Source organism: Petaurus breviceps, unplaced genomic scaffold (genome assembly GCF_028583685.1).
Source record: "Petaurus breviceps papuanus isolate PSGF00001 unplaced genomic scaffold, PetGlider_PUasm1.0 37, whole genome shotgun sequence".
NCBI classification, from domain to species: Eukaryota; Metazoa; Chordata; class Mammalia; order Diprotodontia; family Petauridae; genus Petaurus; species Petaurus breviceps.
Window position 1 is genome coordinate 75,826,036 of NW_027186296.1, and position 26,580 is coordinate 75,852,615.

Below are 26,580 nucleotides of genomic sequence, written 5' to 3' on the forward strand. Positions count from 1 at the left end.
GCAAGGAATGGTAAATTGTAACACTGCTTTACTCTCCTGAGCAAGTCTTTGCTTCCATTTCAGATATAAATTAGAAGTAAAATTATTAATTACTAAAACTTATAATTGGCTTATTCAGCTTTTTCAACAAATACATTAAATTTCTTCCTTACTCGTTTTGATGGATTGCTCAGTCTTTTTTTTGGTAAACAGTGAAGAAATTTTTTATTGATGTTTTCTGCATGATAGTTCTCTGTAACATGACAGTTGATTGCCTTCTTTTGACCTTAAACTTCGAATTAGGACAGATCTAATACGAGTCAATCCCAAATCTCCTTATATTTTTCTTTGTCTCCTAGTCTTGTCCCATATCAGTTATTTTTGGCTTTCTAACAAAGCATTTAGGGCAGCTAGGTGGTATAGTACAGGGCTTGTTAAACTTTCTCCACGTGAGATCCCATATGGAGTTAAGAATACCTGAGTTCAAATCCAGCCTCACTTAGTAGCTGTGTGACCCTGGGCAGGTCACTTAACCCTGTTTGCCTCAGCTTCCTCATCTGTAAAATGAGCCACAAAAGGAAATGGCAAGCCACTCTAGTGTCTCTGCCAAGAAAACCCCAAATGGGATCAGACATGACTTAAATGAAATGTGACTTTGGACAAACCATTTAGACTATATGAGTATCAGTTTCCTTTTGTATGACTAAAATGACTGAACAACAACATGGCACTTAATGCTTTAAAAACGAAATTATTCTGACCTGTTCTTTCCAGTCAAGAAATGGGATTACCTGTATTGAAGGAAAGAAAATGGGACTAAGGCCACATCTGTGTATACCGGCAAATTGAAATAGAGTTGAGACATTTTAATATTTCGTTGAAATGTGTTTAGAATACATCACATTTGAGTTTTGTCAAGCTGACTAGGATTTTGAAAAACATATCCTAGGGTTACTCTGATTTTGAGGTGTATCCTAATCAAATTATCCAGACAGTTAACTTTTCACATCTGTAGGGCAATATATTATAAAGGAAAGAAGCTAGGGAGCTGAGTTCTGATCGTAGCTCTCTTATGTGACTTTATCCTCTTTGAGTCTATAAAATGGGGATTATAATAACTGTAAATTTTATTTCACTGGGGTATAGTGAGGACCAAATTAGATGTGCTCTCTAAATGATCACTGTTTATGTGAGTTTGGATAAATCTTTCCATCTCTGTGGGAAACAGCTCAGTTCTGGTGTCTGCTATATGAGAGACAGTATAGTGCAGTGATGAGGCCTCAGTGTCAGAGACTCCTGGGTTCAAATCCTGGCTATGTGATATTGGGCAAATCACTTAGCCTCTCAGTGCTCCAGACAACTCCGGCTTTCATTTGAAGAGTTGGTACTGACCTGAATTGATAGAAGGAGTTTTCTTAATAGAAATTAGTTGTATTGATGAAAACATGTCTGGTTCAAAAAAAGCAAAATAGAATTGTGAAAGGTCCACATTAGAAAATCACAAGTCTGGACAACAATGTTAAAAGAAATGGTGTGCTAGGCACTGAAAATACAAAGCCAAATAAGAGTGTTGGATTTCAGTTATCTCTTTCAAGTTTGAATCCTGGATTCAAAGACCAATATAAAGCTACTAACTCATTTTCAGAGAAACCCTCTTAAAAGTGTAGTGCATATAGAGCTGGCCTCAGCAAGACTTGGGCTCACATTCTGATGCTGACTCTCAATGGCTGTGTATACCTGGGCAAACTATTTACGAGGAAGTGTTGACCAGATTCACATTGCAAATACCAAAGAAAGGTTGTGGGAATTCTGTTTGTTTTTTCAGCACAGCTCTCACCTTTATCTCAGAAATAACCAGATTTAAAACTAGCATCAGCCCTCAGAAAAATAGAGTTTTCTACACTTTGGCATCAAATGAAATGAAACATTCAATTTGTCCTTTATTTATTTTAGATGCTGAATCCTCATGCATTGTTTCATCTTCTGAAAAAGAGAGAGAGGCCACCTTACCTAAAGCACCTATTACATATTCTTCTTTGTCATCCAGGACTGAGAAACAAGGAGAGAGGAATTTCAAAGATGTTGCTAATAATTCTTCAGTGAAAACATCTAGTAAATCTTTGCCTTTTCAAAACAGCAGTATTACTAAGGGTCCTCCAGCTGTACTTGGAGATGTTGTATTGTGCAGCACAGACATTTCAAGGCCTTCACATGAAAACTTAGAAAATTCCAGTTCCACAAGTGATATACCGAGAAAAAAACTAAAAGTTTGTTTTGATAGTGATGAGGAAAATTTAGATTTCAACCTGGAAAGTGATGAGGAAGATGTTGTATTAAAACCACTGCAACAAATTATGTCTTTGAATTCCAGTCAACCTGCAACTCCAGAAAAACCTTTTGTTCTTTCAGAAATACCCAGATCATTATCATCAAACAGTTCAGTAAGTGGTTCTACTTTATTAGTATTGCCTTGAAAGAAGGAAAGTAGATTAAGGAAAAGCATCATCTTTAAAAAAAATTCAGGTTTTGTTATATTACTTCCTAGTTCAGCAGATGAGTTCCCTGTATACTTTTAGTTTTTATATTTTGCAAGTAAAGTTAGGATGTGGAGGTGTCAGGATTTAGAGGCTATAAGTCAGCAAGATCCTTCATCTGTCTGGAGAGAAGAGCTGAGTTAAATTCTAAAATGTTTGGTTTTGAAATTTGGTTGTTGAATAGGCTGCCTATGAGCTTATTTTGGGTGGTAGCAGTACTTTATAATTTATGATTTAATGAGTTCAAAATATAATTAAGAAATGGATATGAGGTACAACACTGAGGTCTTGAATTTATGCATTCAGTTTCTTATAATCTAAGGTTAACAGCACTGATGGATTATTGAAGATCTTAGTATTAAATCTCTAACTTGATAGGGTCAGAAATTACTTTAAAGAAGGATATCAATTTTAGCATGCATGAAAGGCTTAGAATAGAAAATGATCTTTCGAATTCCTGAATAACAACTCCCTAAATAGCCTAATTCTGTTGTTAAAAGCTATGTTGCAAAGTATATTTCAAATTTTCTTTTCATTGTAGGTAAGTGTTCGTTACCAGTGTTTTGAGAACAGTTTAGAGCGCCTAGTGAAGGAGAACGAAAATCCTCCAAGGTTAGCACTGTGCTTTATTTGATTAGGTTGACCATTATTCATATGGAAGCATGGCTTCCCTGAACCCAAGGTTGTGTGGCCATAGGTCAAGCTTTCTCTACCAGCATAGTGCTCACCTGACTTTTACACTTGAACAAGAGATTCGGTCTCTATAGCTTCCTTTGTCTACAAAGACATCCACAATAAAAAATAACTGCATTTATGGTGGCATAATGGTCTCTCAAATCCTGACTTGAGGGTACTGGTGATGAAGTATGTCTTCCTCTTGTTGACAGAGAGGCAATGGACAGCAGTTGCAAAATGAGTCATATTCTAAGACTGATATACATCTAACTCATTGGCTGTAGCCAGTGTATTGGTTTGTTTTACTTAGGGTTCTTTTGGATGGAGACAGGTTATTGTTGGGAAGTGACAGTGGCTATAAGAAAGAAAAATAAATTATTTGCTTTAAAAAAGTGGTCTCTCTTCACATAATATCAATTTATTTATCTGAGATGCATTATCTTATTCATAGAGTAAGCTCATTTTAAAATAGAATATTACATCATTAAATGGCACTGTAAAATAATTTTTGTTTCCCACAATCGTAACACCTCATTGATAGGACAAAGCCTTAGGATCAATAGCACAAGCAAAAATTGTTTCTAAGGGTGGCTAGGTGGCGCAGTGAATAGAGCACCGGCCCTAGAGTCAGGAGGACCTGAGTTCAATTCCAGCCTCAGACACGTAACACTATGTGACCTTGGGCAAGTCACTTAACCCCAATTGCCCTGCCTTCTCCCCAAAAAGGAAAAAAAAATTGTTTTTATATTTCAGTGCATATGTACAGTGTACATATATATATATATATGTACAGTGCTAACAGACATGGTTTCTGCCCTTAAAAGTTGACTCTCGCTTGTTTACTCTAGGTTACATATCTGATGAATATGTAGAAAACTTGATTAGAAGAACTTAAACTTACTGAGAAACTCACTAGAATGTTATTTGGTCAATATAAAATAAGGGAATCTATGATAAAACTCATATTAAACAAATCAGGGGTCTCCATTCCCTTGGACTTTTTACTTCTTTTGTCATAAATTATTTATGGACATTGAGAGGAACATTGAACTATTGGAAGGTAGAGGAAATCTGATAGAAGACAATGATACTGGAGACTCTTAGAATACCAGTAACTAGGGACAAAAACACCCAATTTGTAGACTTCATGTGTTATTTGAACTATAATGTGTTTTATATTTTGTTTTGAACCATAAGTTAGTCCCATGAAATGACTAAATTTGTCATAAAGCAAAGTATTTTATAACAAAGGCTTTTTTGTAAGTTATAGCTGGTCATAAAAATTGAGAGGTGTTTAAAATATAAATTGTGTTTATCATGTAATTCTTTTATTTCTCCTAGGTCAGATGAATGGGAAAAAGAGCTAAAGGAAGATTTAGTGAAAGGTCAGGGAATAAAATCCCTAATGGAGACAGAAGAATCAGCAAATACAGATGAAAGTGCAGAACTCCAGGAAGAGCATAGGTAAACATGCACTTCATTTCATTTACATTTCAAATTCTATGTAGTAGTCAACAAATCTAATGGCCTCTTTTCATGCTGCCCATTACTTTCTAAGCCTTGGTGATGTGGGTTAGAAGAAAGGTAGGATGCTATGATAAGGTAACACCATGCAAGGCCATTTCCCAGGAAGTATATTTATTTCCTGACCCAGTTCAACTTTTTCTCAGAGATAACCATGACTTTGTGCTAAGTGTTCAAGGATTGACTTAAATCATTAGGCAAGGGTCAGTTGTGTTATGGAAAGATTACTGTACTTGAAGTCTGAGGGACCTGGGTCTGAATAACCTCTCTTGAGTCTCAGTTTCCTCTTCCATATAGAGTGGTTATGAGAAAAGTGCTTTGCAAAAGTTAGAGCATTCTATAAATGTGAATCATCATTTAAAATTTACTTTGTGTCAGAGTTCTAAAAAGACTATTACTACTTTCTCATTTTGTAGATGAGGAAACTGAGCCCTGAGAAGAGAAATAACTTGCCTGAAGCCACATACCTAGTTGGTATAAAACCCAGACTGTTGAACCTGGGTTTCCTGATTGGCTCATGTTCCTGCTGGTATACTTTGCTCCCTCCAAACTTAGCTAAATCTGAGCAAACCTTTAAGATTCAGTCCCCCATGAGGTTGATAAAAATGAAACCTCAGAAGATACAGAAATTAATATTTACCTGAATTCTTTATTGCATATGAATACTGTTTAGTCCTCAATAACGTGGGGTTCTTTTGCTTTTTTTTAATAGAGAGTTTATCAGGAAATTCTTCATAGCTCTTGATGCTATTCCTGATTGCCATCCTGGAGAAGAAATATTTCACTGTTTTGATTATGGAAAAATTTTCAATCAACATACATTGGACTTACGAGACTGTAATTTTGTTCCAAAGAATGCTATTGAAGATCTTATCCTTAAGTAAGGAGAACAGCAACAAAAGAAATTTACGGCACAAAGTAAAAAATATTGCACATGCAGAAACCTTGCAATTATAATTTGTTCTTATGCATTATTCTTAGAGGGTGATTACTTTTTATAACCTGTCTGGTTTACTTTCATTTAAACTTACTTTTGCTTTATTTGTTGCCTGACTAAAGATAGAAGGTGGCAAGTCAGTTCATTATGTCACTTATCCAAAGTTGTTGTCTCTCTCAGGCATTCTATTCCTATAGATAATAGGTTCCAGGAAGTCTAGCTTAGAAGCATTGTCATTCCACACCTGGGGATAATATAAATAAAAACCCCAAGCTGGAAGAGTGAATGGCAGTTAGACCTGAGCCTTCATGACCTGTATCAGACCCTCATTGACTACTAGTAGTCCTGGAGTATTTACTGATAAATTGCAAATAGAGGCTAAGTACAATTTCAGGCTGAACTGCAAGTGGACCAAAGACACTTCAAGGGAGCAGAGAATGGCCTGTTTCGTACTTGACTAAGTGGAAATAGCTGTTGAGGGAATTATGGCACTGAAAGGTAACAGGTATCATAGGATCATAAAATGGAGAGCTGTAAGGGACCTTTGTAGATGTCATCTTTGCAGTCTGGCTCTCTCATTTTTACAGATGGAGACTGAAAAAAGATCCACATCCTCTGCTTCCACCATCACCTCTTGCCACTGTGCCTTTCTGACATGTCGATAATCAAGACCTAGCTGATACCTGCTGGGCTGGGGATAGGGATGCATAGGATATGTGATGGTTCAGCAGATAAAGAGAGCTTGAAGTAACTATGAATAGAGACTGAAGGGGGTAGTAACTCTATAGGACCCATGCAGGAGGATTCAGGGTAGGGATTCAGTAGAGTTAAATAGAAGATAACCTCCTTAGGTTAGGGACCTGTCTTATTTTACTATCTTAGTTTGTCCCTGAATTTCATAATAAAAGCTTTTTAACTCTACCACTTCGAGAAGGGAGGTATGCTTTAAAGTAGAAGTAATACAGAGTGGAGGCTATCTAGACAAGGCCTCACTAGCAGTGAAGAGAGAGGAGAAGGCCTTTCCCCCCACATTGCTCTGGGCTACAGACCTTTAGGTAAGAAACCTTATAGAAAGAACATGCTTGGGGAGCAAGGTATAGCCCTATCTCTCTTCCATCTCCAGGCAATTTTAAGGGAGGAATCGGTTGTTCTTAATGCTTTCCTAGAAGTTTAGGTGACTTTGGCAAGCAGTCAGTTTCAATTATTCCCCTGGTACACAGCCATTAAGTACCAAATCAGAACAGACCCTAAACCAACAGAGGTAGATTGTGTTTGGACAAGTTGTGCATTTATGATAGGTGCTATTAACCAACTACAGAGGAAGAGATGCATCATTTAGCACTGGCTAAAACCAGAATGGGAACCTTTTTTTTTTTTTTTTCAGTTGAATGTTACCATAATGTCTACGGTATGATAATGGTTTCCCGTGTTTTGCAGATCAGGAAAAACACAGCAGATTTTTTTAACAACACAAGGATATCTCAGCACTGCCTATCACTACATCCAGTGTCCTATACCTGTGTTAAAGTGGCTGTTTCAGGTGAGAGAAATAAGGTGTTTGCCTAATCTTTTGGGTTATCTTGCTTTATAAGATCATGTCTTATTACCCTTTTTATCTGCCACAGTAAGTGCTAGATAAATTTGTTTGAATGAGGTGATCTTAGGAAAACATCACAAGTGAGAAGCATTAGCCTAAATCAGCCAGTAACATTTATTAAGTACCTGCCATGTGCTAGCTCCTGTTGGGCACTTGGGAGAGTAAGACAAGTGCAATGGTCTCTTCTGTCCAGGAGCTTATGTTGTCTTTTTTTTTTTTTTAAGCAATTGGGGTTAAGTAACTTGCTCAAGGTTACATAGACAGTTATTTCTGGGTGGGTGCTAAGTATCTGAGCCCGGATTCGATCACCAGATCATCCCGACACTGGGGCCGGTGCTCTTGCTTGCTGAGCCACCTGGCCGCCCCTAGCTTATGTTGTCTTCGGAAAGATGGCAAACACTTTACTACCTAGCATACTAAATTCTATGTGCTAGGCACTGTCCTGGGGACTAGGAAGACAAGTCCAAAGAATGAAACTTAGACTTTTAGAGAGAACACAGTGACTACGCATGTAAAAAACATACATGCCTATGTATGGGTATATTCAGACGTAAATATAAGGTAATTTGAGGGACGGCACTAGTAGCTGAGAGGATCAGGAAAGCCCTAATCTTTGAAAGGTATTAGGGGTCCCAAGGGACTTAGGATGAAGCAGGGTGGATTGTAGGTATGGGGAACAGCTAGGGTAAAGTCATAGAGAGGGGAGATGGGATGTTGCGTCTGAGGAACAACAAGAAAGAAGTCCCCTTTTAAAATACTTATCTTGGCTAGAAAGGTAGGTTGCAAAGGACTTAAAATTCCCAATAGAGGAGTCCCTCTTTGATCCTAAGGGGGAAACCACTGGAGCTTATTGAGCAAGAGAGTGATGTGGTCAAACATGTGCTTTAGAAATGTCACTCGGGTATCTCTATGAAAGATGGATTGGAGAGGAGGGGAGGACCTGGAGCAGGGAGACCAGGGAGGAGGCTGTCTAGATGAGAGCTGACAAGGGCCACAGTTAAGATTGAAGCAGTGTGAGTGGAGAGAAGGGGACAGATGTGAGAGATGCTATTTCTATAGAGTCAGGTATCTGGCAACTGATAAGATATGTGAAGTGAGAGGGAGAAATTGAAGATGATTCAGTCAGCAAACTGCTCATCATACTCTCCTCAGTATTTTTTTCTCAATGGGTTTTTGTGACATGAACAGTTTGCTTCTTCTCCAGTCTGATAGAAACAAGCTTGGAGATATTGAATGGGCGATATGATAAAGTGTGTGATACAGTAAAAAGAGTACTGATTTGATAGTCAGGAGACCTGAGTTCTAGTTCTAGCTCTGCTACCAACTAGGCAGCAAGGTGGTACACTGGATAGAGTACTAGGCCTGGTGTCAGGAAGACCTGAGTTCAAATATGGCCTCAAACACTAGCTGGCTGATCCCTGGACAAGTCACTTAACCCTGTTAGCCTCAGTTTCCTTATCTGGAAAATGATTTGGAGAAGGAAACAGCAAACTGCTCTAGTATCTTTTTTTTTCTTTTTGGAGGGCAATTGGGGTTAAAGTGACTTGCCCAAGATCACATGGCTAGTTTTTGTGTTAAATGTGTGAGACTGGTTTTGAACCCAGGTCCTGACTCCAGGGCGGGTGCTCTATTCACTGTTCTACCTAGCCACCCCCCACTCTAGTATCTTTGCCAAGAAAATCCCAAATAGGGTCACAGAGTCAGAGATGACTGAAATGACCAAACAGCCAGGCACTGTGACTTTGGACAAACTATTTAGACTATGTGAGTATTAGTTTCCTTTTATTCCAGATGAGTGGGATAGTCTATCTGGTCACTAGATGATCTCTAAGGTCTCTTAAAACTCAACGTTTTAGGATTATTTGATATGCTTCAGAAACTTTAAGAGTTAAAAGGGAAATTAGATTACCTAGTCCAACCTCCTTATTTTACAGATGAGGTAACTGAGGCCAAGAGAGGGGAAATGACTGCCATTGTCATATAGCTAGTTGGTGACAGAGCCAAGACCAAGACCAGCACCTAATCTCATCCACTAATTCAGTAAATGGTTCTAGAATTGGAAGGGGCCTATCTTCATCTTTCCTATGTCTTCTGTCTCCCTTCGTCCATTATTACTCCTGACATATTATCTGGACCCCTCATCCTGGGTGGTCTTTCAGTGTCCTTCCTCCTTAGTGTAGAATTGAATATAATATTCTAGATGTAGTTTGACCAATAGAGTCTTTCCCATTGCTGATCTTGAAATTACTGTGAATAATCTGAATAGATTTTATCTTCTTTCTATTTTGCCCTCTCTAACACTTGTTGGGTTGTATAAAACCTAAATGCTGCCTATAATTATTAGAATACTTAATTCATAGACAAAACCTAAACTGATCTACCAACAGAAGCAGTAGTAATAGCTGGTGGTCAGCTAAAACCTTGGATCTTTTTTTCAAATGCACTGCTATCAAGCCAGGTCTCCTTTACCCTGTCCTTAAGTAATAGATTCTTAAAAACCTCAAGCTTAAAAACTTGATATTTGTCCTTGTTGCTCTGTCTCATAGAGTCATAAGTTGTTAGATCCAGAAAGAAACTGAAAGATCATCTGTCTAACTCCTTGTTTTTAGATCCAGAAAGAAACTGAAAGATCATCTGTCTAACTCCTTGTTTTACAGATGAGGAAACTGAGATCCAGAGAGGGGAAGTCATTTGCTCATGGTTGCATAGCTAGTCAGTGGCACAGATGGCCATTTAACTTCTTTGGTCCAGCCCCTATAGATCTGGAACCTGATTTCTACCATCTGTTCGAAGAACTGCCCCTCTCACCTTCCTATCATTTGCATATTGGATATGCATGCCATCTATGCCTTTATCTCCTAGTCACTGACAAAACTATTAAACAGTACAGGGTGGCAGTTAGTGACTACTCAGGGTCCAACCATTCACTTCTAATTTTACCTAAGTGTATGCTCAGCTAGGTGGTACCTCTCCATTCAAATCTTAAACACCCTCCATGTTTAGCATTCCTTTGGTCCACCAGCCTAGTGACTGTGCAAAAAAGGGAAAAAATGCCATATTGGGCTCTTGACTTGTTAAGCTTGAAACCCATTAAAACCCTCAGAATCATTTTCAAATCAACTGTTTCTCTCATTTTATGCTTTCCCCATCTAAGCACCTCTGTGTAAGACGTTCTGGCCATTTCAAGTCCCTTTTTGTGTCCCTTGTACCGTGTTCAGTCTTTTGCAGTTTTGTTCCTTAAAAATTGTTTATCAGATTGTGACCTGATAGTGTTAGCATCCATGGCTGAAACTAGTAAAGTCTGTTGCCTTTAGCTTTGTCACACATACTGCCTTTTAGCTCTTACTACAAAATACATGAAATTTTCAGTTTCAATTGTGCTTTCCTCTGAATTTTGTGTAAAAAAATTAAATGATTTTCTTTTGACAGATGATGTCTGTTCACACAGACTATATTGTTTCTATACAGCTTTTGAATACATTGATAGACATAACAATTAGAAATGGTAAGTATGAAGATATATTCTTTCTGTTTCCTTAGTATAGAGCTGTTGGATACTGCCTGGTTTGGGTCTCCTAAGTTGAGGGGAGAGGGGAGAAGGAAAGGGGAGAATAAGAATTTATGTAGTGCCTACTATATGCCAGGCATTATGCTAAGTGTCTTTTAAAAAAATCTTATTTGATCCTTAAAACAGTACTGTGAGGTAGGTGCTATTATTTCTTCCATTTTACATTTGAGGAAACTGAGGCAAACAGATTAAGCAACTTGCTCAGGGGTCATGTAGCTAGTGTCTGAGGCAAGACTTGAACTGAGAATTTCCTGACTTTAGGCCAGCGCTTTATTCGCTGTGCCACCAGCTGCCTTTGAAGGGGATTAAGTATGTTTAGTGATTTAAATTGCTTGTGTAATTTTGAAATGTGTAGTAATGGAATGAGGTGCTCATGACCTGTTTCTGATCAAAGTTAAAAAGAGTATCTGTGTGTTCCAGTTGTACAGGAGAAAAGAGTTTCCAAATCATTTAAGTGACAGCCCTAATTGGGTAATTTCCCAGCTTGTGGGTTGCTTTGCCAGAAGTGTTAGTATAATTGGAAGTTAAAAATTAATTGGGATGTAGTCAACAGCAACAAACAGTATTACACTGAGAAACAGATTGGCATCATGCACCGTGATAAGGATAACAGTTGTAGGCCAGTTTAATTTTTTTAGAGGGTGGAATTGCTATTTTTGAGAGAAGACTTCTGCATATAGCAACACGTTGTTGTTTACCTGTGGATTATATAAGTCTGTAGACAGTGATTTATCTTCAATTTGGTAATAGATGGAGTTCAAAAACAATATTATTTCTAAGTTTAGTTAAACATTGGTTAACTAGACTTAGAAATAATTACTACTACTACTACTACTCCCACTATGAACAAATAACAAAGAATGGTTTTCTTCCTGTCATTCATCTATTGAGCCATAGGCTTTCCAGATAAAGCATTTGTAGTATGCCTTTCAGCTGCTTTTAAAGTTCTCTAAACTCAGTTTATTTACTGTAAAATCTTGTTTTCCTGTGAAACTGTAGGTACAGCATATGAAAAATATTTTTCTAGTTTGGAAAAGTATCTACAATAATGGACCTAATACTTCATCCCTTCTTTTCTCTAGATGTCACTGCTGGCTCATCAGTTTGGCCCTGGATTCCATCACTATCTGATATAGCAACTGTGTTTGTCAACATGGGAGTTAATTTTAAGTGTTTATTTCCTGTGCAGAATCTTCAGCCTGTCTTTAATGAAGATATTTTGTAAGTTTTCTTGTAGATGGTAGCACAGTTTGCTAGCACTAATGTTTGGGACCAGTAAGGTTACTTCCTTTTAAGCTGTGTTACAGGGTCCAGGGATTGCAGTTCCTGTTGAAAACCAAGCATTGGTAGATTGAGTACAGACAGTTCTTAGTTTATGTAAGTGAACTGTTCTGAAAATTTCTACTTACAGTGATTTTTATGTAATTTGAGGATGGATGTGGGAAAGGGAGGGATGCACACTTGGCTGTGGAAGGAGAGGACAGACTGGCCCATGGGTCAAGGACACATTGGGGCTGGGGACAGAGACATAAGATCAGGAGGAGGGCACATTAGGAGGGGACCTGGCTGGAACTGAGAGGAAGAACATTTGGGGACCAGACAGACAGGAAAGGACAGGTGACATGTGGGGGCAGTGACAGACACCTGAGGGACTGTCTAGCTGGCTGGGGCAGAATGAAGTTCTCCTTTCTTGATTCTGGAGGTCTCCACAGTGGCAGTGGTGGTAATCTCTCAGCAAGTCCATTCTGCTTTCACTTGGAAGGTTGTCTTGAGTTTGGGGGGGTGGGGTTTGGAGGGGATATTGTTTGGAGTCCACAGAGCACCAAGCTGAGGGGCAGGAGCAAAGAGAACATAGTACTGTATGTAGCTTTTTTGGAATGGGGATTTCTTTCAGAATTCTTTACATAAAGTTGAATTTGTATAATGCAAATTTATGAAAAGTGAGAACTGTATGTTTAGAGGAGTGGGAGAAATGAATGGTAAAGTGGTTGTGAATGGAGAAAAGGACCATACCATTTTCAAGATATTTCCAAAGTTTTCTTGCCTTATATCAGACATTTGGCTGCCATTTAAATGAGACTTTTGATACATTATTTGTGCAGATGTGGTACATAGATTAAAAAAAGCAATTATATTGTTTAGCCTTAGCAGTTGAAGAGATTTTTCACCTAGTGACCCAGAGCACCAAATTATTGGAGTTATTGTAATATAGTAAAAAGAACACTGAATTGGAAGTTGAGTCTTGTCCAGTTTTAGCCACCAACTAGCTGAGTGACACTGGGTAATTTACTTATCCCCTCTAGATCTAGTTTTCCTCATTATAAAATTGATCTCTAAAGTCTCTTCTAACAGTAACATTCTATAACTATAATTCTGTAAGCTCTTTAAAAGTTCAGATCACTACCCTTTACATGTGCTTTATAACACTAGTTATACGTACATTGTGGATACTCCATAATAAAAATTAACCCATAATTTGGTCCCCTGAAGGTTTGACAACTTCTAATCAATTATATGTGTGTTCAGTTTCAAAGTAACATTATATAGAGAGATAATTATCTCTCAACTTAACAGGTTTCCAGCTACAGCCTCCTAACTTTTAACCTCTTCCCTCAATAACATTCGGTGTATCAGCTCTCTGCCCTCATTGGGACCTGCAGTTATATGATACTCCCTAATTTATCCAATTCAAACCACCTTAACCATATTAGATATCCTACTCGGGCTAGATGCCATGCTTAGCCACTTTAATGCTGTCCTTATTAACGTTCTAGATCCTCTTGGCCTTTTAACCCGTAGTTAATAATGGCCATGCATAGATCATTCTGACCATCCATGTTATTCATTCCTCCTTCTGACTCAGAGTATTAGTGGGAAAAATTAAAGAACCTGGATAACCTGCACAGCAACAAATCCTGGTTAGCTTCAGTTTAGGCAATACTTTGCTCAGTGGTCTTGTTTTTCATCTCTCATAGATTCCTTAGCATTCATCCCTGCTAGTGGCTATTCTCAAAGTATTGTTTATGGTAGTTGTGGTCGTGGAGATAGTGGTGGTGTAAATCTTAACCTTTTAAAATCCTCACTTCTACCATCTTTCAACTCATATCAAGTATATTGAGGTCTTTACTAAGAAAATCAAGATTCCCAGAAGGGAACTCCTTCGTCTTGTCTCCTTTCTGCCTCGAAAGAAATGAGAAATTTCATTAATCCAGTACTAACTATTGCTTTTAACCCTATTCTCTTTTGCCTTCTTGACCTTGTTTTCTCAAGAAAAATTTCTGTCTCTGGCATCTTAAGTCAGCAAGGTTGTAAAGTCAGTAGGCTGAGCCTGGAGTCAGGAAGACTTAGGTTCAACTATGTCCTCAAACACTTACTACCTTTTTGACCCTGGGCAAGTCAACGTAACCTCTTTTTGCCTCAGTTGCCTCTACTATAAAATGGGATGTAATAATAGTAACTGTCTCAAAGGTTGTGGTGAAGATCAAATGAAATCATATTTGAAAAGTGCTTATTAGCACAGAAGCTGTCACATAATAAGTGGGATAGAAAAGCGACCTGCTATTACTACTAATTTTTATATTCATTCCCTTTTCTTAGAAATGTACAGATTTAATTCTTTTTTAGAAAAGGTCTTCACTTGAACCTGCTAACAGCCTTCTAGCTACCATTCTGTTTTTCTCCCTTTTATAGCCAAACCAGTTTCTAATATGTTTCCTGACCTTGTCTGTCTATGTCCAGGCTCTTCCCTGCCTGATCAATTTTCTTAAAGCATAGTTATGATTGTATTACTCCTTTGCTCAAAAACTCTTTCTGATTCTCCATTTCCTTACAGGCTAAAAGCTCCAGCTCATTAACCCAGCATTCAAGGTCTTCCACATTCTAGCCCCTTTTAATTTTATACTTCCATAGGAACTTTAGCTTCCATTTTCTTAGAATGTACTTTGATTTTCTTGCCTCCATTCATGATGTTCACTTACATAACCACCTAACTCTAGTTAAGCCCTCTTCACCTCTCACCTGGAGTGTAGAGGGAGCCTCCTTACCTCTAATCTTTCCCCATTCCATTCCATACAGGCTGCCTCCAGAGTGATCTCTTAAACACAGGTTTGAACAACACAACACCACAAACACACACATGAACTTTCCCTGTTTCCCTCTTCCTCCCTCCCTCTCCCTCTCCTTACCTTTCTGGCCTTATTACATACTCTTTCCTGCACTGTTCTTTACAATCTATCTAAAGTGGCCTTCTTGCTACTCCATTTCACCTTTCTTTGCCTTTGCTCTACCTATCTCTCTTGCTTCGTAATGCACTCCTTAGGAATCCTGCTTCTCCTTCAAGGCTTAGCTCAAGTGCTGCCATCTTTGTGATTCCTTTCCTGGTTTTCCTGGTCATTCCCCTACTCCCTTCCCCCTCACTAGTATATTTCCTCACAAGATTATCTGATAGGTACTGGTATATTCTTGTGTACATGCATATCGTCTGTCCTGTTAGAATGTAAGTTCCTTGGTTACAGAGATTGTTCTGCTTTTGTGATTGGCATATAGCAGCTGTTTAATAAATACTTATTGATTGATTGAATGCCCCCCATTTTCAATCAGAGAATCATAGGTTTGGAGCTAAAAGGACTATTAGATGTCATCTACTCATCCTTTTTTTATAGGAGAGGAAATTAAGGCCTGTAAAAGTTAAGTGACTTAAGGTTTTAAAATGGTTTTCTACAACAACCCTGAGAGTTAGGTATTGTAAGCATTAACCTTATTTTACAAATAAGGAAACTGAGGCTAGGAGAGGTTAAATGACATGCTTAGGGTCATATACTTAACAAGTGTCATGGATAGAATTATAATGTAGGTCTCTCCTGATTTCAAGTCCAGTTCTCTTTTCAGTTTGAAATCAGTGCCGCATCTTGGTCCCTGCCTATAAATCCATCCTTCAACATGTCTCCTCAAGTGCAGCCTCCATTGATTGTAGGTTCTAACAATTACAAAAGATCCCAGTTCCCTTTTTCTTATCTACTTCAACCCTACCCTTCCTAAATCCCTGTCCTGTTTTTCCTTCCCCTTCTCTTATGCCTTCAGGAACTCTCACTCTGTTAACAAATTTCCCCCAATATTGGACTTCTTATTCTCCTATTTTTTTTTCATTTTATACTCAGAGAAACATAGGTTCTGTCTGTCCCGAGACAGTGCATCACTCTGTAGTTCTAGACACACTATTTCTTATGTTCCCTGCACCCTTAACTCTCCAAGAGAAAAGGGCATATGCTGCTCCTCATTGCCACTTCTAGACTCTCCTGCCATTGTCACTGAGCAGTTTCACCATCTTTGAGATTCATTCCACTTATCTTTATTACCTTGGTGGTGCGTTCTCTACTGTCCCCAGGTCATTCTGCCTCCTTTCTCAGAGATGTAAACACAGGTCTCATAGTCTTCCTCTGCATCCCCAACTCTTGCCTTCATACTTAGGGGTTTTAGTATACAGGTTGTTGTCCCTTCAAACACCCTAATTTCTCAGTTTATTAACTATCTCAACTTCCACTTTCATTTTACCTCAGTCATACATGAATTGTTCTCACCGCTCTTCACCTGCCCGTATAAAATAAAGATGACTTGTCACGTCTGTCACCTCGTTGGAAATCATTTAACATTCCTGAGCCTCAGTTTGCTTAACTGTCAAATGAGAGGGTGGACTACCTGTCCTCTAAGGTTCTTTCTTGCTCTAAATCATTAATCTTATGAATCATCACTTATAATTGTTTGACCTCTGATTCAGAGCTATGAAATTAATCTATCACACAATAACCTTTTATTTTCTCTCTCCCTCATTTCTCCTAAATTTATTCTTCATCTTCATTATGACTTCCATTCACTCACCCCTCTATATTCCCAGTTTGTAATCCCTGCTTCATACCTTCTCTTCTTTGTTTGAAATCTTGACCTTATGGATAGATAACTAGTCACTAAACTTCCTCGGCCTCAGTTTCTTCATCTGTGAGGGAGTTGGATTGTCTGGCTTCTGAGGTCCCTTCCAGCCTTAGATCTATCTATGATTGTAAATTCCTTCTTCTCCTGCCATTCCCTCAACAAGTTGCTTAACCTCTGTCTGCCTCAGTTTCCTCAGCTGTAAAATGGGGATAATAATAGCACCTATGTTTAGGGTTCTTGTGGGCATCAAATTAGATAATATTTGTAAAACGTTTTACACAGTGCCTGGCACATAGTAGTAGGTGCTTAATAAATGTTTGTTCCTTCCTTATTGTCACCTGTCCTTTAACTCCCATTTAGCTTCAACTCAGGTACTGCTTACTATGCAGTACCTTCCTGATTCTCCCAAGTTCTTAGTACGGTCTCCCTCTGAAATTATTTTGGACTAACTTTGTGTATAGTCTGTATTTACTTATTTAGGGGCTTGTATTTTCCCCTTCCCCAGTAGATTGTCCTTAATGGACAGGATGTGATTATTGTTTTGTTTTTGGTCTTTATAAGAACAGTACCTTAGATAAAGGCACTTAATGAATGCTTACTGAATTGAATTTATAGTAGCCAATAATTCCTTCTGTGATATCCCTAACAAATAGTCTTCTGTCCTTCTCTTGGTTAAAATGTGTGTTGGGGGGGGGGGGGGGGTAGGGAATGAGTGGAGTGTCCTTTTCCCTAGACAATCTGTTCTACTTTTGAATAGCTCTAATTATTAGGAAATTTTTCCTTAGAGCAAACCTAAAACCTGCCTTTTTGCAAATTCCATTTTTTTTTCTCTGAGGCCATGTGTAAGATTTCTTTTCCACATAATTTCTCTTAGGATATTTGAAGACTGTTTTGATGGTCCTACCAAATCTTCTCTTTTTCAAGTTAAACATTACCAGTTCCTTGAGCTTTGTGTGGCATAGCCTTAAGTCCTCTTGAATCAATGATGTCTTCCTGGACACACTTTAGCTTGCCAATTTTTCCCCAGAACTGTAGACAGTACTCCAGATGTAATCTATCTAGAGCATAATATAAAGAATAAACTCCTTCCTTTATTCTGGACATCAGTACTTTTGCCTTTCTCTGAATTTCACTCATCTTTTGTTTATGCCACTCATTACCCTTATAGTGTATTATATTGTAATTTTGCATTTTTTTATCCTAGCTTTCCTCTTAAGACTCTAAGCTTCTTCTGGGGGTCACATTTTATGTATCTTTTTCTGCCTCACCTTGCACTACCTTGTCTTGAAAAATGATCAGTAAAACTTTTTTTTTAATATTTTTATTATTTTTTTATTAATTTGTTTCCTTTTAATTTACAGGATTCAATTCCACAATTCCTTGAGTTTCACATTTTGTCCCCCTTCCTCCCGCCCCATGGCGGCTTATAGTCAAGTATAGGATCTGTAGATACTTTCACATTATACATTAGTCAGGTTATAAGGACGGATTGTACCAGCTGGAATGAAAAATGGTAAAGAGGACATAAATTGCTTCATTCTCGATGGTGCCTTTTAACAGGATATAATTTCTTTCCTTATTTCTTTTAATTAGGTCAATTTTTGCTTTTGCTTTATTTGAGATAAAGATTGCTACCCCTGCTTTTTTTTACTTTAGCTGAGGCATGATATATTTTATTCCAACCTTTTACCTTTATCTTGTGTGTATCCCTGTTTCAGATGTGTTTCTTGTAAACAGCATATTGTAGGATTATGATTTCTAATCCATTCTGCTATCCATTTCCGTTTTATGGGAGAATTCATTTCATTCACGTTTACAGTTATAATTGTTATCTGTTTCTTTCCCTCCATCCTATTCCTGCCCCTGTTAATGTTCATATTTTCCCTCCCTACTCCCTTCCCCCCTGTAATGTAATGCCAAGGAAAGGCAACTTCCCAAGGTTCAGAATACCAGCATAGGTGCTCTCCATTTTATTCAGTGACAAATTAAGAACAGAGAAAATCAAAATATGACATCATTCAAAATACAGCATTTACTAAGTGTGATTAAATAATCTCCAAGTACTACCCCACCCCAGGACCTTCCATTCATTCAATCAATTACAAAGTCCCTGTTCTAAATACTACTCCACCCCTAGGCTGTACCTTCATTTAGTCCATCACAAAGCCCCTCTTCTCAAATGGAGATTAGTTTGCAAACATAAGTAAAGTACATTCATTTGTTCAACCTTAGAACACAAAAAGGTCAAAAGTTCCCCACCCCTGGTTCACAATTGAATCTACCCCTGAGTTACAACAAGTTTAAGCATAGCACTTAATACCCAAATGGAGGTCTTTTCTTCATCTTGACATGAGGCAAGTTCTCAGCAATCTTAGTTCCTGGGGAGACAAGGCTTAGCAAGGCCACAAGATACATTGCCAGTCTCTTCATTAATTCATCCTCTGTCTGCAGAACAGTCCTAGGACCCCTGAAAACATTAGCAAAACCCTCTCCCAGGATTTCTGTAAACATACAACAAGAAAATCCTTCTTCAGGGCTTCTGAACCAACAGAAAGGTTCCCAGACCCCTGCAACAACAGCACTGTCCTTCACCAGTGGACAGTATTCACTCTCTGTCTGCAGGACAGTCTCAGGAGCTCTTAACCAACAGCAAGGTTCCAGGACTTCTTCAACAACAGGACTGTCTTTCACCAGTGGACAAATCTGGCAAAACAACATCAAAACAGACAGACAAAGTACCAGCAAAACAGCCATGTCTACTCAGTCCTTGGCAGGTCTCAAAAGTCCAGGGCAATTCAAAGTGGCCCTCAGCAATCCTCTCAGTCTCTCTCTGCCTCCAAAAAGGTGCTGCTTCCAAAAAGTTCTTCTGCCTCTCTCTTGTGTCTCTCCAAATCTACATCACCAGCTCCTCCCAGTTCAGGACTCTCTTTTCACATCAACAAGTCCATCCCACAGGTGGGATTAACAAGCTCTGGGTTTTAACACAATCAGTTTGAAAACCAAGCCAATACAGGGGGATCTTTATATTCCATTACTATCACAAACCCCTTAATAGTTTTCCTTTTGACCACCACTCCCTTTTCCTCCCCTTTCCCCTTACTACTTCCCTTCCTACAAACCACTCCCACCCCCCTTTCATAACCCTTTCCCCCTCCTACTGCCTGTAGGATATTTTTATACTTAATGAAGTATGCTATTTCTTCTTCGCATCAAGAGTGACAGGAACAAATCTTATGCGAAGCTCGTCTCCCTCCCCTTTCCCTCTAAAATGGTACTTTTTGCGTTTCTTCTCCATAGAGTCCTATGCTTAACTGGTTGTTATTCCCTTCTTGTACCAGAGCCACTGAGGGATAAGCTCATATGCTTCCCAACTCCCTCCCTTTTTTTCCTCTGCTATACAGTTTTTATGCCTTTATGTGTGGCATAATTTACCCTTTTCCACTTCAACCATTCCCTTTCTTCCATTGCAGTCCTTTTGTAGCCCTTAATAAGATTTTTTTAAATCGTCATTTTGTGTATTTTATAGTCATACCGTCTACTTGTCTATAACCAGTTTGCTCTTATCAAATAGCAGGGTGTGTGTATGTTCTCCTTGTTTACCTTTCTAAGTCACTGTTGCATCTTGTAATTGGAGGTTGAATTTTCCATTGAGTTCTGGCTTTTTTATCAAGAAGGTCTGGAACTCTGTTATATTGTTGAATGACCATCTCTTTGCCTGGAAAAATATGCTCAGTCTCGCTGGGTATGTGATCCTTGGTTGTAACCCGAGCTCTTTTGCCTTCTGGAAAATTGTATTCCACTGCCTCCAATCTTTCAGTGTAGAGGCTGCCAAATCCTGTGCAATCCTCACTGTGGACCCTCGATATTTGAATTGTTTCTTTCTGGCCCCTTGAAGTATTTTATTTTCTCTTTTATCTGGTAGTTCTGGAGTTTGGCCACAACATTTCGAGGACTTTTCAGTTTGGGATCTCTTTCAGCAGGTGTCCAGTGATTCTCTCAATTTCTATTTTCCCCTCAGGTTCTAGTATCTCAGGGCAGTTTTCCTTAACAAGCTCTTGGAGAATGTTGTCCAGGCTCATTTTTTCATCATAATTTTCTGGTAGGCCTATGATTCTCAGATTATCTCTCCTGGATCTTTTTCCAGGTCAGTTATTTTTTCTTTGAGGTATTTTACCTCTTTTTCTAATTTTTCATTCTTGTTTTGCTTGACTAATTCTTGGTTCCTCATAGAGTTGTTTCCATTTTGTTAATTCTAGTTTTTAGCAAATCATTTTCCTTGGTTAATTTTTGAAGCTCCTTTTCCATATCATACACTTTTCTTTTTAGAGAGATGTTTTCCTCATTACAATGTTTTTCTAATTCTGCTATTTTCGTTTTGAGAGAATTATTCATTTTGTCTTCTATCTCTCTCATTTTGTTTTCAAAGTTCCTTTTGATCTCATCTAGGAGAGCCTTCTGTGCTTGGGACCCATTCCCTGTTGAAGTTTCAGCTTTGGGTGTGGAGTCCACATTGTCTCCCTCTGAGGTTGGTTCCTCCCTCTGAGGATAGTAGGACTCCAGAGTCTTTGTCTTTGTAGTCTGCTTTCTACCCATTTTGAGGCAGGGTCCTAGCCATGCCCGTCCTCTAGGATCCCAAGCCTTTACTGTAGAGGGTTTTGCCCTGGGGCAAGAGTTACTATGTTTTCAGGGTCAGAGGTAGGGTTTGGAGCAAGTGAGGTTCACTCTGTCATCCTAGTCTTTGGAGGTCCTGAAAGGGGCTTTTTAAAAAAAAATTTCTGGGCTATGAAGTGGTAGTCCCAGGAGTGTTTGCTGTCCAGGACAGGGGCCCCTGTATTTGCTTCTTACCTTGCTCTTTCCAGTCCCAGCCCTTTGGTGATAGGCCTGGTAATGAACCTTGTGGTTGGTGGGGAGACTTGCCCTCCAAGTTGATCAGGCCCCTTCTGGGCCTGCCTCTGCCGGCCGTGCTGGGCCTTCCGGGCCTGCCCCTGCGTCTGCAGGCCACGCTGCACCTTCCCGGCCTGCCCCTGCATCTTGACCAGTAAAACTTTGGTTGAATGAATGTTATGTACATTTCACATTTCTTTGTTTTTCAGTAATTTTAAGGTACAAAGCATGTCTGAAGAAAGAAAAAGTGAAGATTCTATAGCAGAAAATGTTGTTTCATGTCTTCCAGAAACTAACATTTTAAATGTAGTTAAGGTAAGAAGCTTCAGTTTTATCAGTTAAAACAAAGATAATTTTTGTCTTTTTTTACATTCAATTTCAGAGTCCACATGGAAGAAGTACTGGAGAAAAGTGATAATAATAAATCATTCTTTTGCCTAGGTCTTTAGTATACTCGAGTATTTTAGGTCATTGCAACTTTTGCATATTCTTTCTCAAAAGACTTTTAGTCAGCTCTTCAGAAGTTGAATTGATTAAGGAGAAATCTATTTTTACCATTCACAACTTTGTTTGGGGATCTACTTGTGGTCCTGTATTCAAGTACAGAGCTTTGATTTGTCATGAAGATTAGAAAGCTAGAAAAAGGATTGGCAGGGGTGGTTCTGTCTTGTTTTGTAATGATTGAATCATTTCCAGCCCTAATACATCAGAAATAACAAGGACATTTTTCTGGATTTAAAAATATATAGGTAATATATCTTTCTTTAGTAAGTGAATTTAATTTATTTTTGTGATTGTGTGCTCAGTTTATAGGCTTGTGTACAGCTGTATACCCAGAAGGTTACACAGATCAAGAAATAATCTTGCTGCTTTTAATGTTCTTGAAAATTAGTTTGGAAAAGCACCTAAAACAGATTGCACTAGTGGACTTCCAGAGTCTCCTGATAAACTTGTTGAAAAACATTAGAGATTGGGACACAAAGGTAAGAGATGAAGCTACCAAAAAATGCAATACTAGTTTGGTGTTAGGAAAGCAGAGATTTACTTTCAGTATAGCCAGAATAAAAATGTGTTATGTTTCCAACATTTAACTTGACATTTGACAGATGAGGAATGAATCAGACATAAAGAAAGATTGCATTTGTTTAATGTGTTAAAAGCATGAAAATTATACCTTTTCTATAACAATTAGGGCTTCTTAAGGTGAGGAGCTCCTGAATTTTTTAAAGATTTTGATAACTGTATTTCAGCATAAATGGTTTCCTTCGTAATCTTGTATATTATACATTTATAAACATTATTTTGAGAAGAGGCCTGTATGTTTCACTAGACTGTCAGATGGGTGTGGTCTACAGTGAAGATATCAAGCATGCTGCCTACCACACTCCCTAGTGCATCCCAAATTAGATTAAAATGTAATTAGGAAATAGTTCTCAATAAAACATCTATGTATAAAACCTATATAATTCTCAGTAAAACATATATAATATATACAATAAAACATATATAATTTTACATTTTCAAACTAAGTATGCAGCCCACAGGGTTCTTAATCTGTTTGAATTTGACACCCCTGATCAGTGCGAAAAAGAACTCCTTCTCTAGATCTATAAACTCAAAAGTGATTTCCATCTTAGATTTCTTGATGTTCATATGAGAAGGCAGTTTTGGGGAGCTTGCATCTATGAAATTCTTGGTATGGAGCTATAGAACTGAAAATTATTTCATTCTCAAGATATATCAACATCACAAATTAAATGCGATGTATGGAAGTGGAATTTTGTTGTATTTCTATGATCTGTGATCTCAACACATTTCTAAACTGAAGTCTAGATTCATCTTAGCAGAGAGCTCTAACTACTCTATGATGTTAGTTGGAATCTTTACGTGCTTTTTCATAATATGCTGGTTTTAAAAGTTGAGGTTTGGGGGGAGAAGGTTGTGGATAACACAATGTTAAGTCAGTGTCATTGGACTTTGGGGTGTTGAATGCCGCCTGCATGGCAACCATTGTGAAATGTGCTCCTTTCTTATCTTTGCTTTTCAGATGCCTGAGCTCTCTATGGCTATAAGTGAGCTGTCCACTCATCATCACAACCTTCTGTGGTTGGTGCAGTTTGTCCCTAACTGGACAACACGTGGAAGGTATTTGAGACTGGGGAGAAAAGAAAAAGATTTTAATAGCATTTACATCAGAAAAATATAAGCTCCTTGGGAGGAGAGATCTTTTTATTCTTTGTACTTGCCTCCCAGCTCTTGGCACAGAGTAGTTGCTTCTTGTTGTTCATTGAAAGTGCTCTTCACTTTTTAAAACATTGCTTCTCATCATCCCTGAGTGGCAGATTAGAATCATTTCTCTTCTTTCTATTATGGTAGTACATATATCCAGCAGCAACTTGAGTCTATTGCTTATCCCATATTATCTGCTGCCTGGACCCTGGTTCTAGAAGTAGTACTTGACTTTATAACATATTCATGTAAAATGTTTCCCCTCTTACATCAGTAATGTTTATAGCTCTAGAATATAACTCTTGGAACATATTGGATCCATTTTTAAATTGGAGTAAATTAGGAACTAAGAAAAATCATGCTTCTTAAAAAAATTCTTACCTCCTTTTTTGCTTACCAAAATTATTTTTAAAAATAGACATGAATGCAATTTTAAATTCTGATTTTAGGCAGGTGAGACAGCATCTCAGCCTAGTGATTATTGCTAAATTTTTGGACAAGAAACCTGAAGATATTCCAAGTGCCAGTGATCTGCAGGTATGTGTCTTTTTACATAGCAAATTAAATTTAGGTATTAGTTGATTTTTGGTTTAAGGAAGGCCTGCACAACCTGTGACCTGCCAGAGGATTTTGGCTGGCGGGGGAAAATGTAGAGGAAAACATCCTTTGTGTGGTAGAAGAAATCTTTTAATGTGCTGCAAGAGGCCCCAGGGGTGCAAGTTGTGCAGGCCTGGTTTAAGGATTCAATTTAGGGATTTTGAAAGCCTAGAACTTCTTTTTAAATTGTTTCTCACATCTGTTTTGCCTTTTTCTTAGGGTACTAAATAGTCTTTTTAAAAACAGCTAAAATTTGGTTATCCAGTATTGGTTAATAGTATGTGCCATGACATAAGAATTTGTTTTCCTGTCTTTGAAAGCATTTATTTTGTTTTTCTACAAGAATTACTAAAAGACATTGCAAGTAAAGCAATACTTCTGCTTGAATTTATAAATAATTTTGTGACAACTAGTGTCTGTGTGACTTGTAAGTTCTCCATGATTGCCAGTTAGTGGTGTTTGCCCCCATAGAACGAGGAAACAACTAGTGGGGATTCTTGCTTCTTCTTCTTAACCATTTTCCCTTTGAACTTTGTAAGTACAAACTAGAAACATATTAATATTTAATTCTAAGCTTGGTAATCAGCATTCAGATAAAAGAGTTTAGTGATGATATATTCAACCCCAAGCATTGCCCATTCTCTGATTAGTGAGCCTTCATTACTCCCTGGAGAAATAGGACCTTCACATAAATCTGTAAAAACTCAAATTTTTTACCTTTTTGGCCAGCTGGTTCATTCAAACATTTGTCCTTAAATAACAAATCTCATTCTTCTAACTCAAAATTTCCTTTTAAGATATTAAAAGACATTTTTAAGTAAAAGGGAGTAAGCAGTGGACAATACACGCACGAGCGTGTGTGTGTAGAGAAAGTACTTCTAGGGAGGAAGAGTAATATAATGCCAAATACAATACTAAAGCATGTTCTTGATGCCATTCTTATAAATTAACCTGAATAGTTATTCATAATGAGGACAGCTTAAAAGAGACATCCAACAGAGAGCAGTGCCTGGTGTACTACTGATACTTAACCTTCCCTGTGTCTTTCCTTTGGCAGATGTCTCTTCTTTGTCAATACCTTGTACAAATGAAACCTTCTGATTTGTTGAGGAAAATGATGGCAAAGAAAACAGGGGAACAGCAAGATAACCTTACCGAAGACTGTTTAGGTCTAGACATTGAGCAACAGGTATGTTGTAAGGCTAGATTATCTAATAAGAATATACCTTTCCGGAGTGGCTAGGTGATGTAGTGAGTAGAGCGCCGGCCCCAGATTCGGAGTTGGGGGGACCCAGGAGGACCTGGGATCGGTTTTGGCCTCAGACATTTAACAGCCCTCCCTTCCCCCCCACACGCCGTGTAACCTTGAGCAAGTTACTTGACCCTAATTGCTTTAAAAAAAAAAAAAAAAGACACCTTTCTTCTTTGCAGAAGTGGGGGACTTTGAAAATAGAATGCTTTGTGTGCTGTCAGACTTGGTCAATGTGTTGTTTAGCTGAACTGCTTTTTCCACCCCCTCTCTTATTCCTTATTGTAAGGAACTGTTTATTGGGTATAGGAAGAAAAAAGTAGTTGGATAGATATGGAAATAAAAGTGATGTAAAAATAAGACATCAACAAAATCTTATTTTTAAAGACTGCATTATCTGGAAGCACATGAAAAGAACAAATTTGACCTTCCTTGAACTTAATAATAATAAAGGAATTTCAGGAAATTGGCCAATTTTTCCATTTATTTCTGCCATGAAATTTTTGATAAACCAAGTAGCACAAAATCAGTGCCGTTATAATTTCTTTAAGACCATAATTCTGGAAAAGGATCCATGTGTTTTTTAATAAGTGTTGTTTTTACCTTAAGCCAACTCAGTTTCATTGCTTTTTTTGTTTTGTTTTTGTTTTGCTTTTTTAGAGGGGGGGGAAGGCAGGGCAATTGGGGTTAATTGACTTGCCCAAGGTCGCATGGTTAATAAGTGTTAAGTGTCTGAGACCAGATTTGAACTCTGGTCCTTCCGACTCCAGAGCCGGTGCTCTATTCACTGTGCCACCTAGCCACCCAGTTGTATTACTTCTAACTATAATCCTTGAAATGTTTACTTTCCTCTGTTTTAGCACTAAAGAATTATTTCACTGG

General features: G+C 38.2%; 1 protein-coding gene across 1 annotated transcript in view; it reads left to right on the forward strand.

Annotated features, from left to right (window-relative positions):
* Nucleotides 1–26,580, forward strand: part of SLF2 (SMC5-SMC6 complex localization factor 2) — a 49,151-nt gene that overhangs the window by 12,958 nt on the left and 9,613 nt on the right. The window contains exons 5-16 of the mRNA XM_069098751.1: nucleotides 1,933–2,420; nucleotides 3,055–3,125; nucleotides 4,530–4,652; nucleotides 5,425–5,592; nucleotides 7,087–7,189; nucleotides 10,676–10,751; nucleotides 11,897–12,035; nucleotides 21,833–21,938; nucleotides 22,430–22,606; nucleotides 23,671–23,768; nucleotides 24,302–24,389; nucleotides 25,507–25,638. Of these exons, the coding sequence (XP_068954852.1) occupies nucleotides 1,933–2,420; nucleotides 3,055–3,125; nucleotides 4,530–4,652; nucleotides 5,425–5,592; nucleotides 7,087–7,189; nucleotides 10,676–10,751; nucleotides 11,897–12,035; nucleotides 21,833–21,938; nucleotides 22,430–22,606; nucleotides 23,671–23,768; nucleotides 24,302–24,389; nucleotides 25,507–25,638 (1,769 nt within the window). The remainder of the gene's footprint in view (nucleotides 1–1,932; nucleotides 2,421–3,054; nucleotides 3,126–4,529; nucleotides 4,653–5,424; nucleotides 5,593–7,086; nucleotides 7,190–10,675; nucleotides 10,752–11,896; nucleotides 12,036–21,832; nucleotides 21,939–22,429; nucleotides 22,607–23,670; nucleotides 23,769–24,301; nucleotides 24,390–25,506; nucleotides 25,639–26,580) is intronic.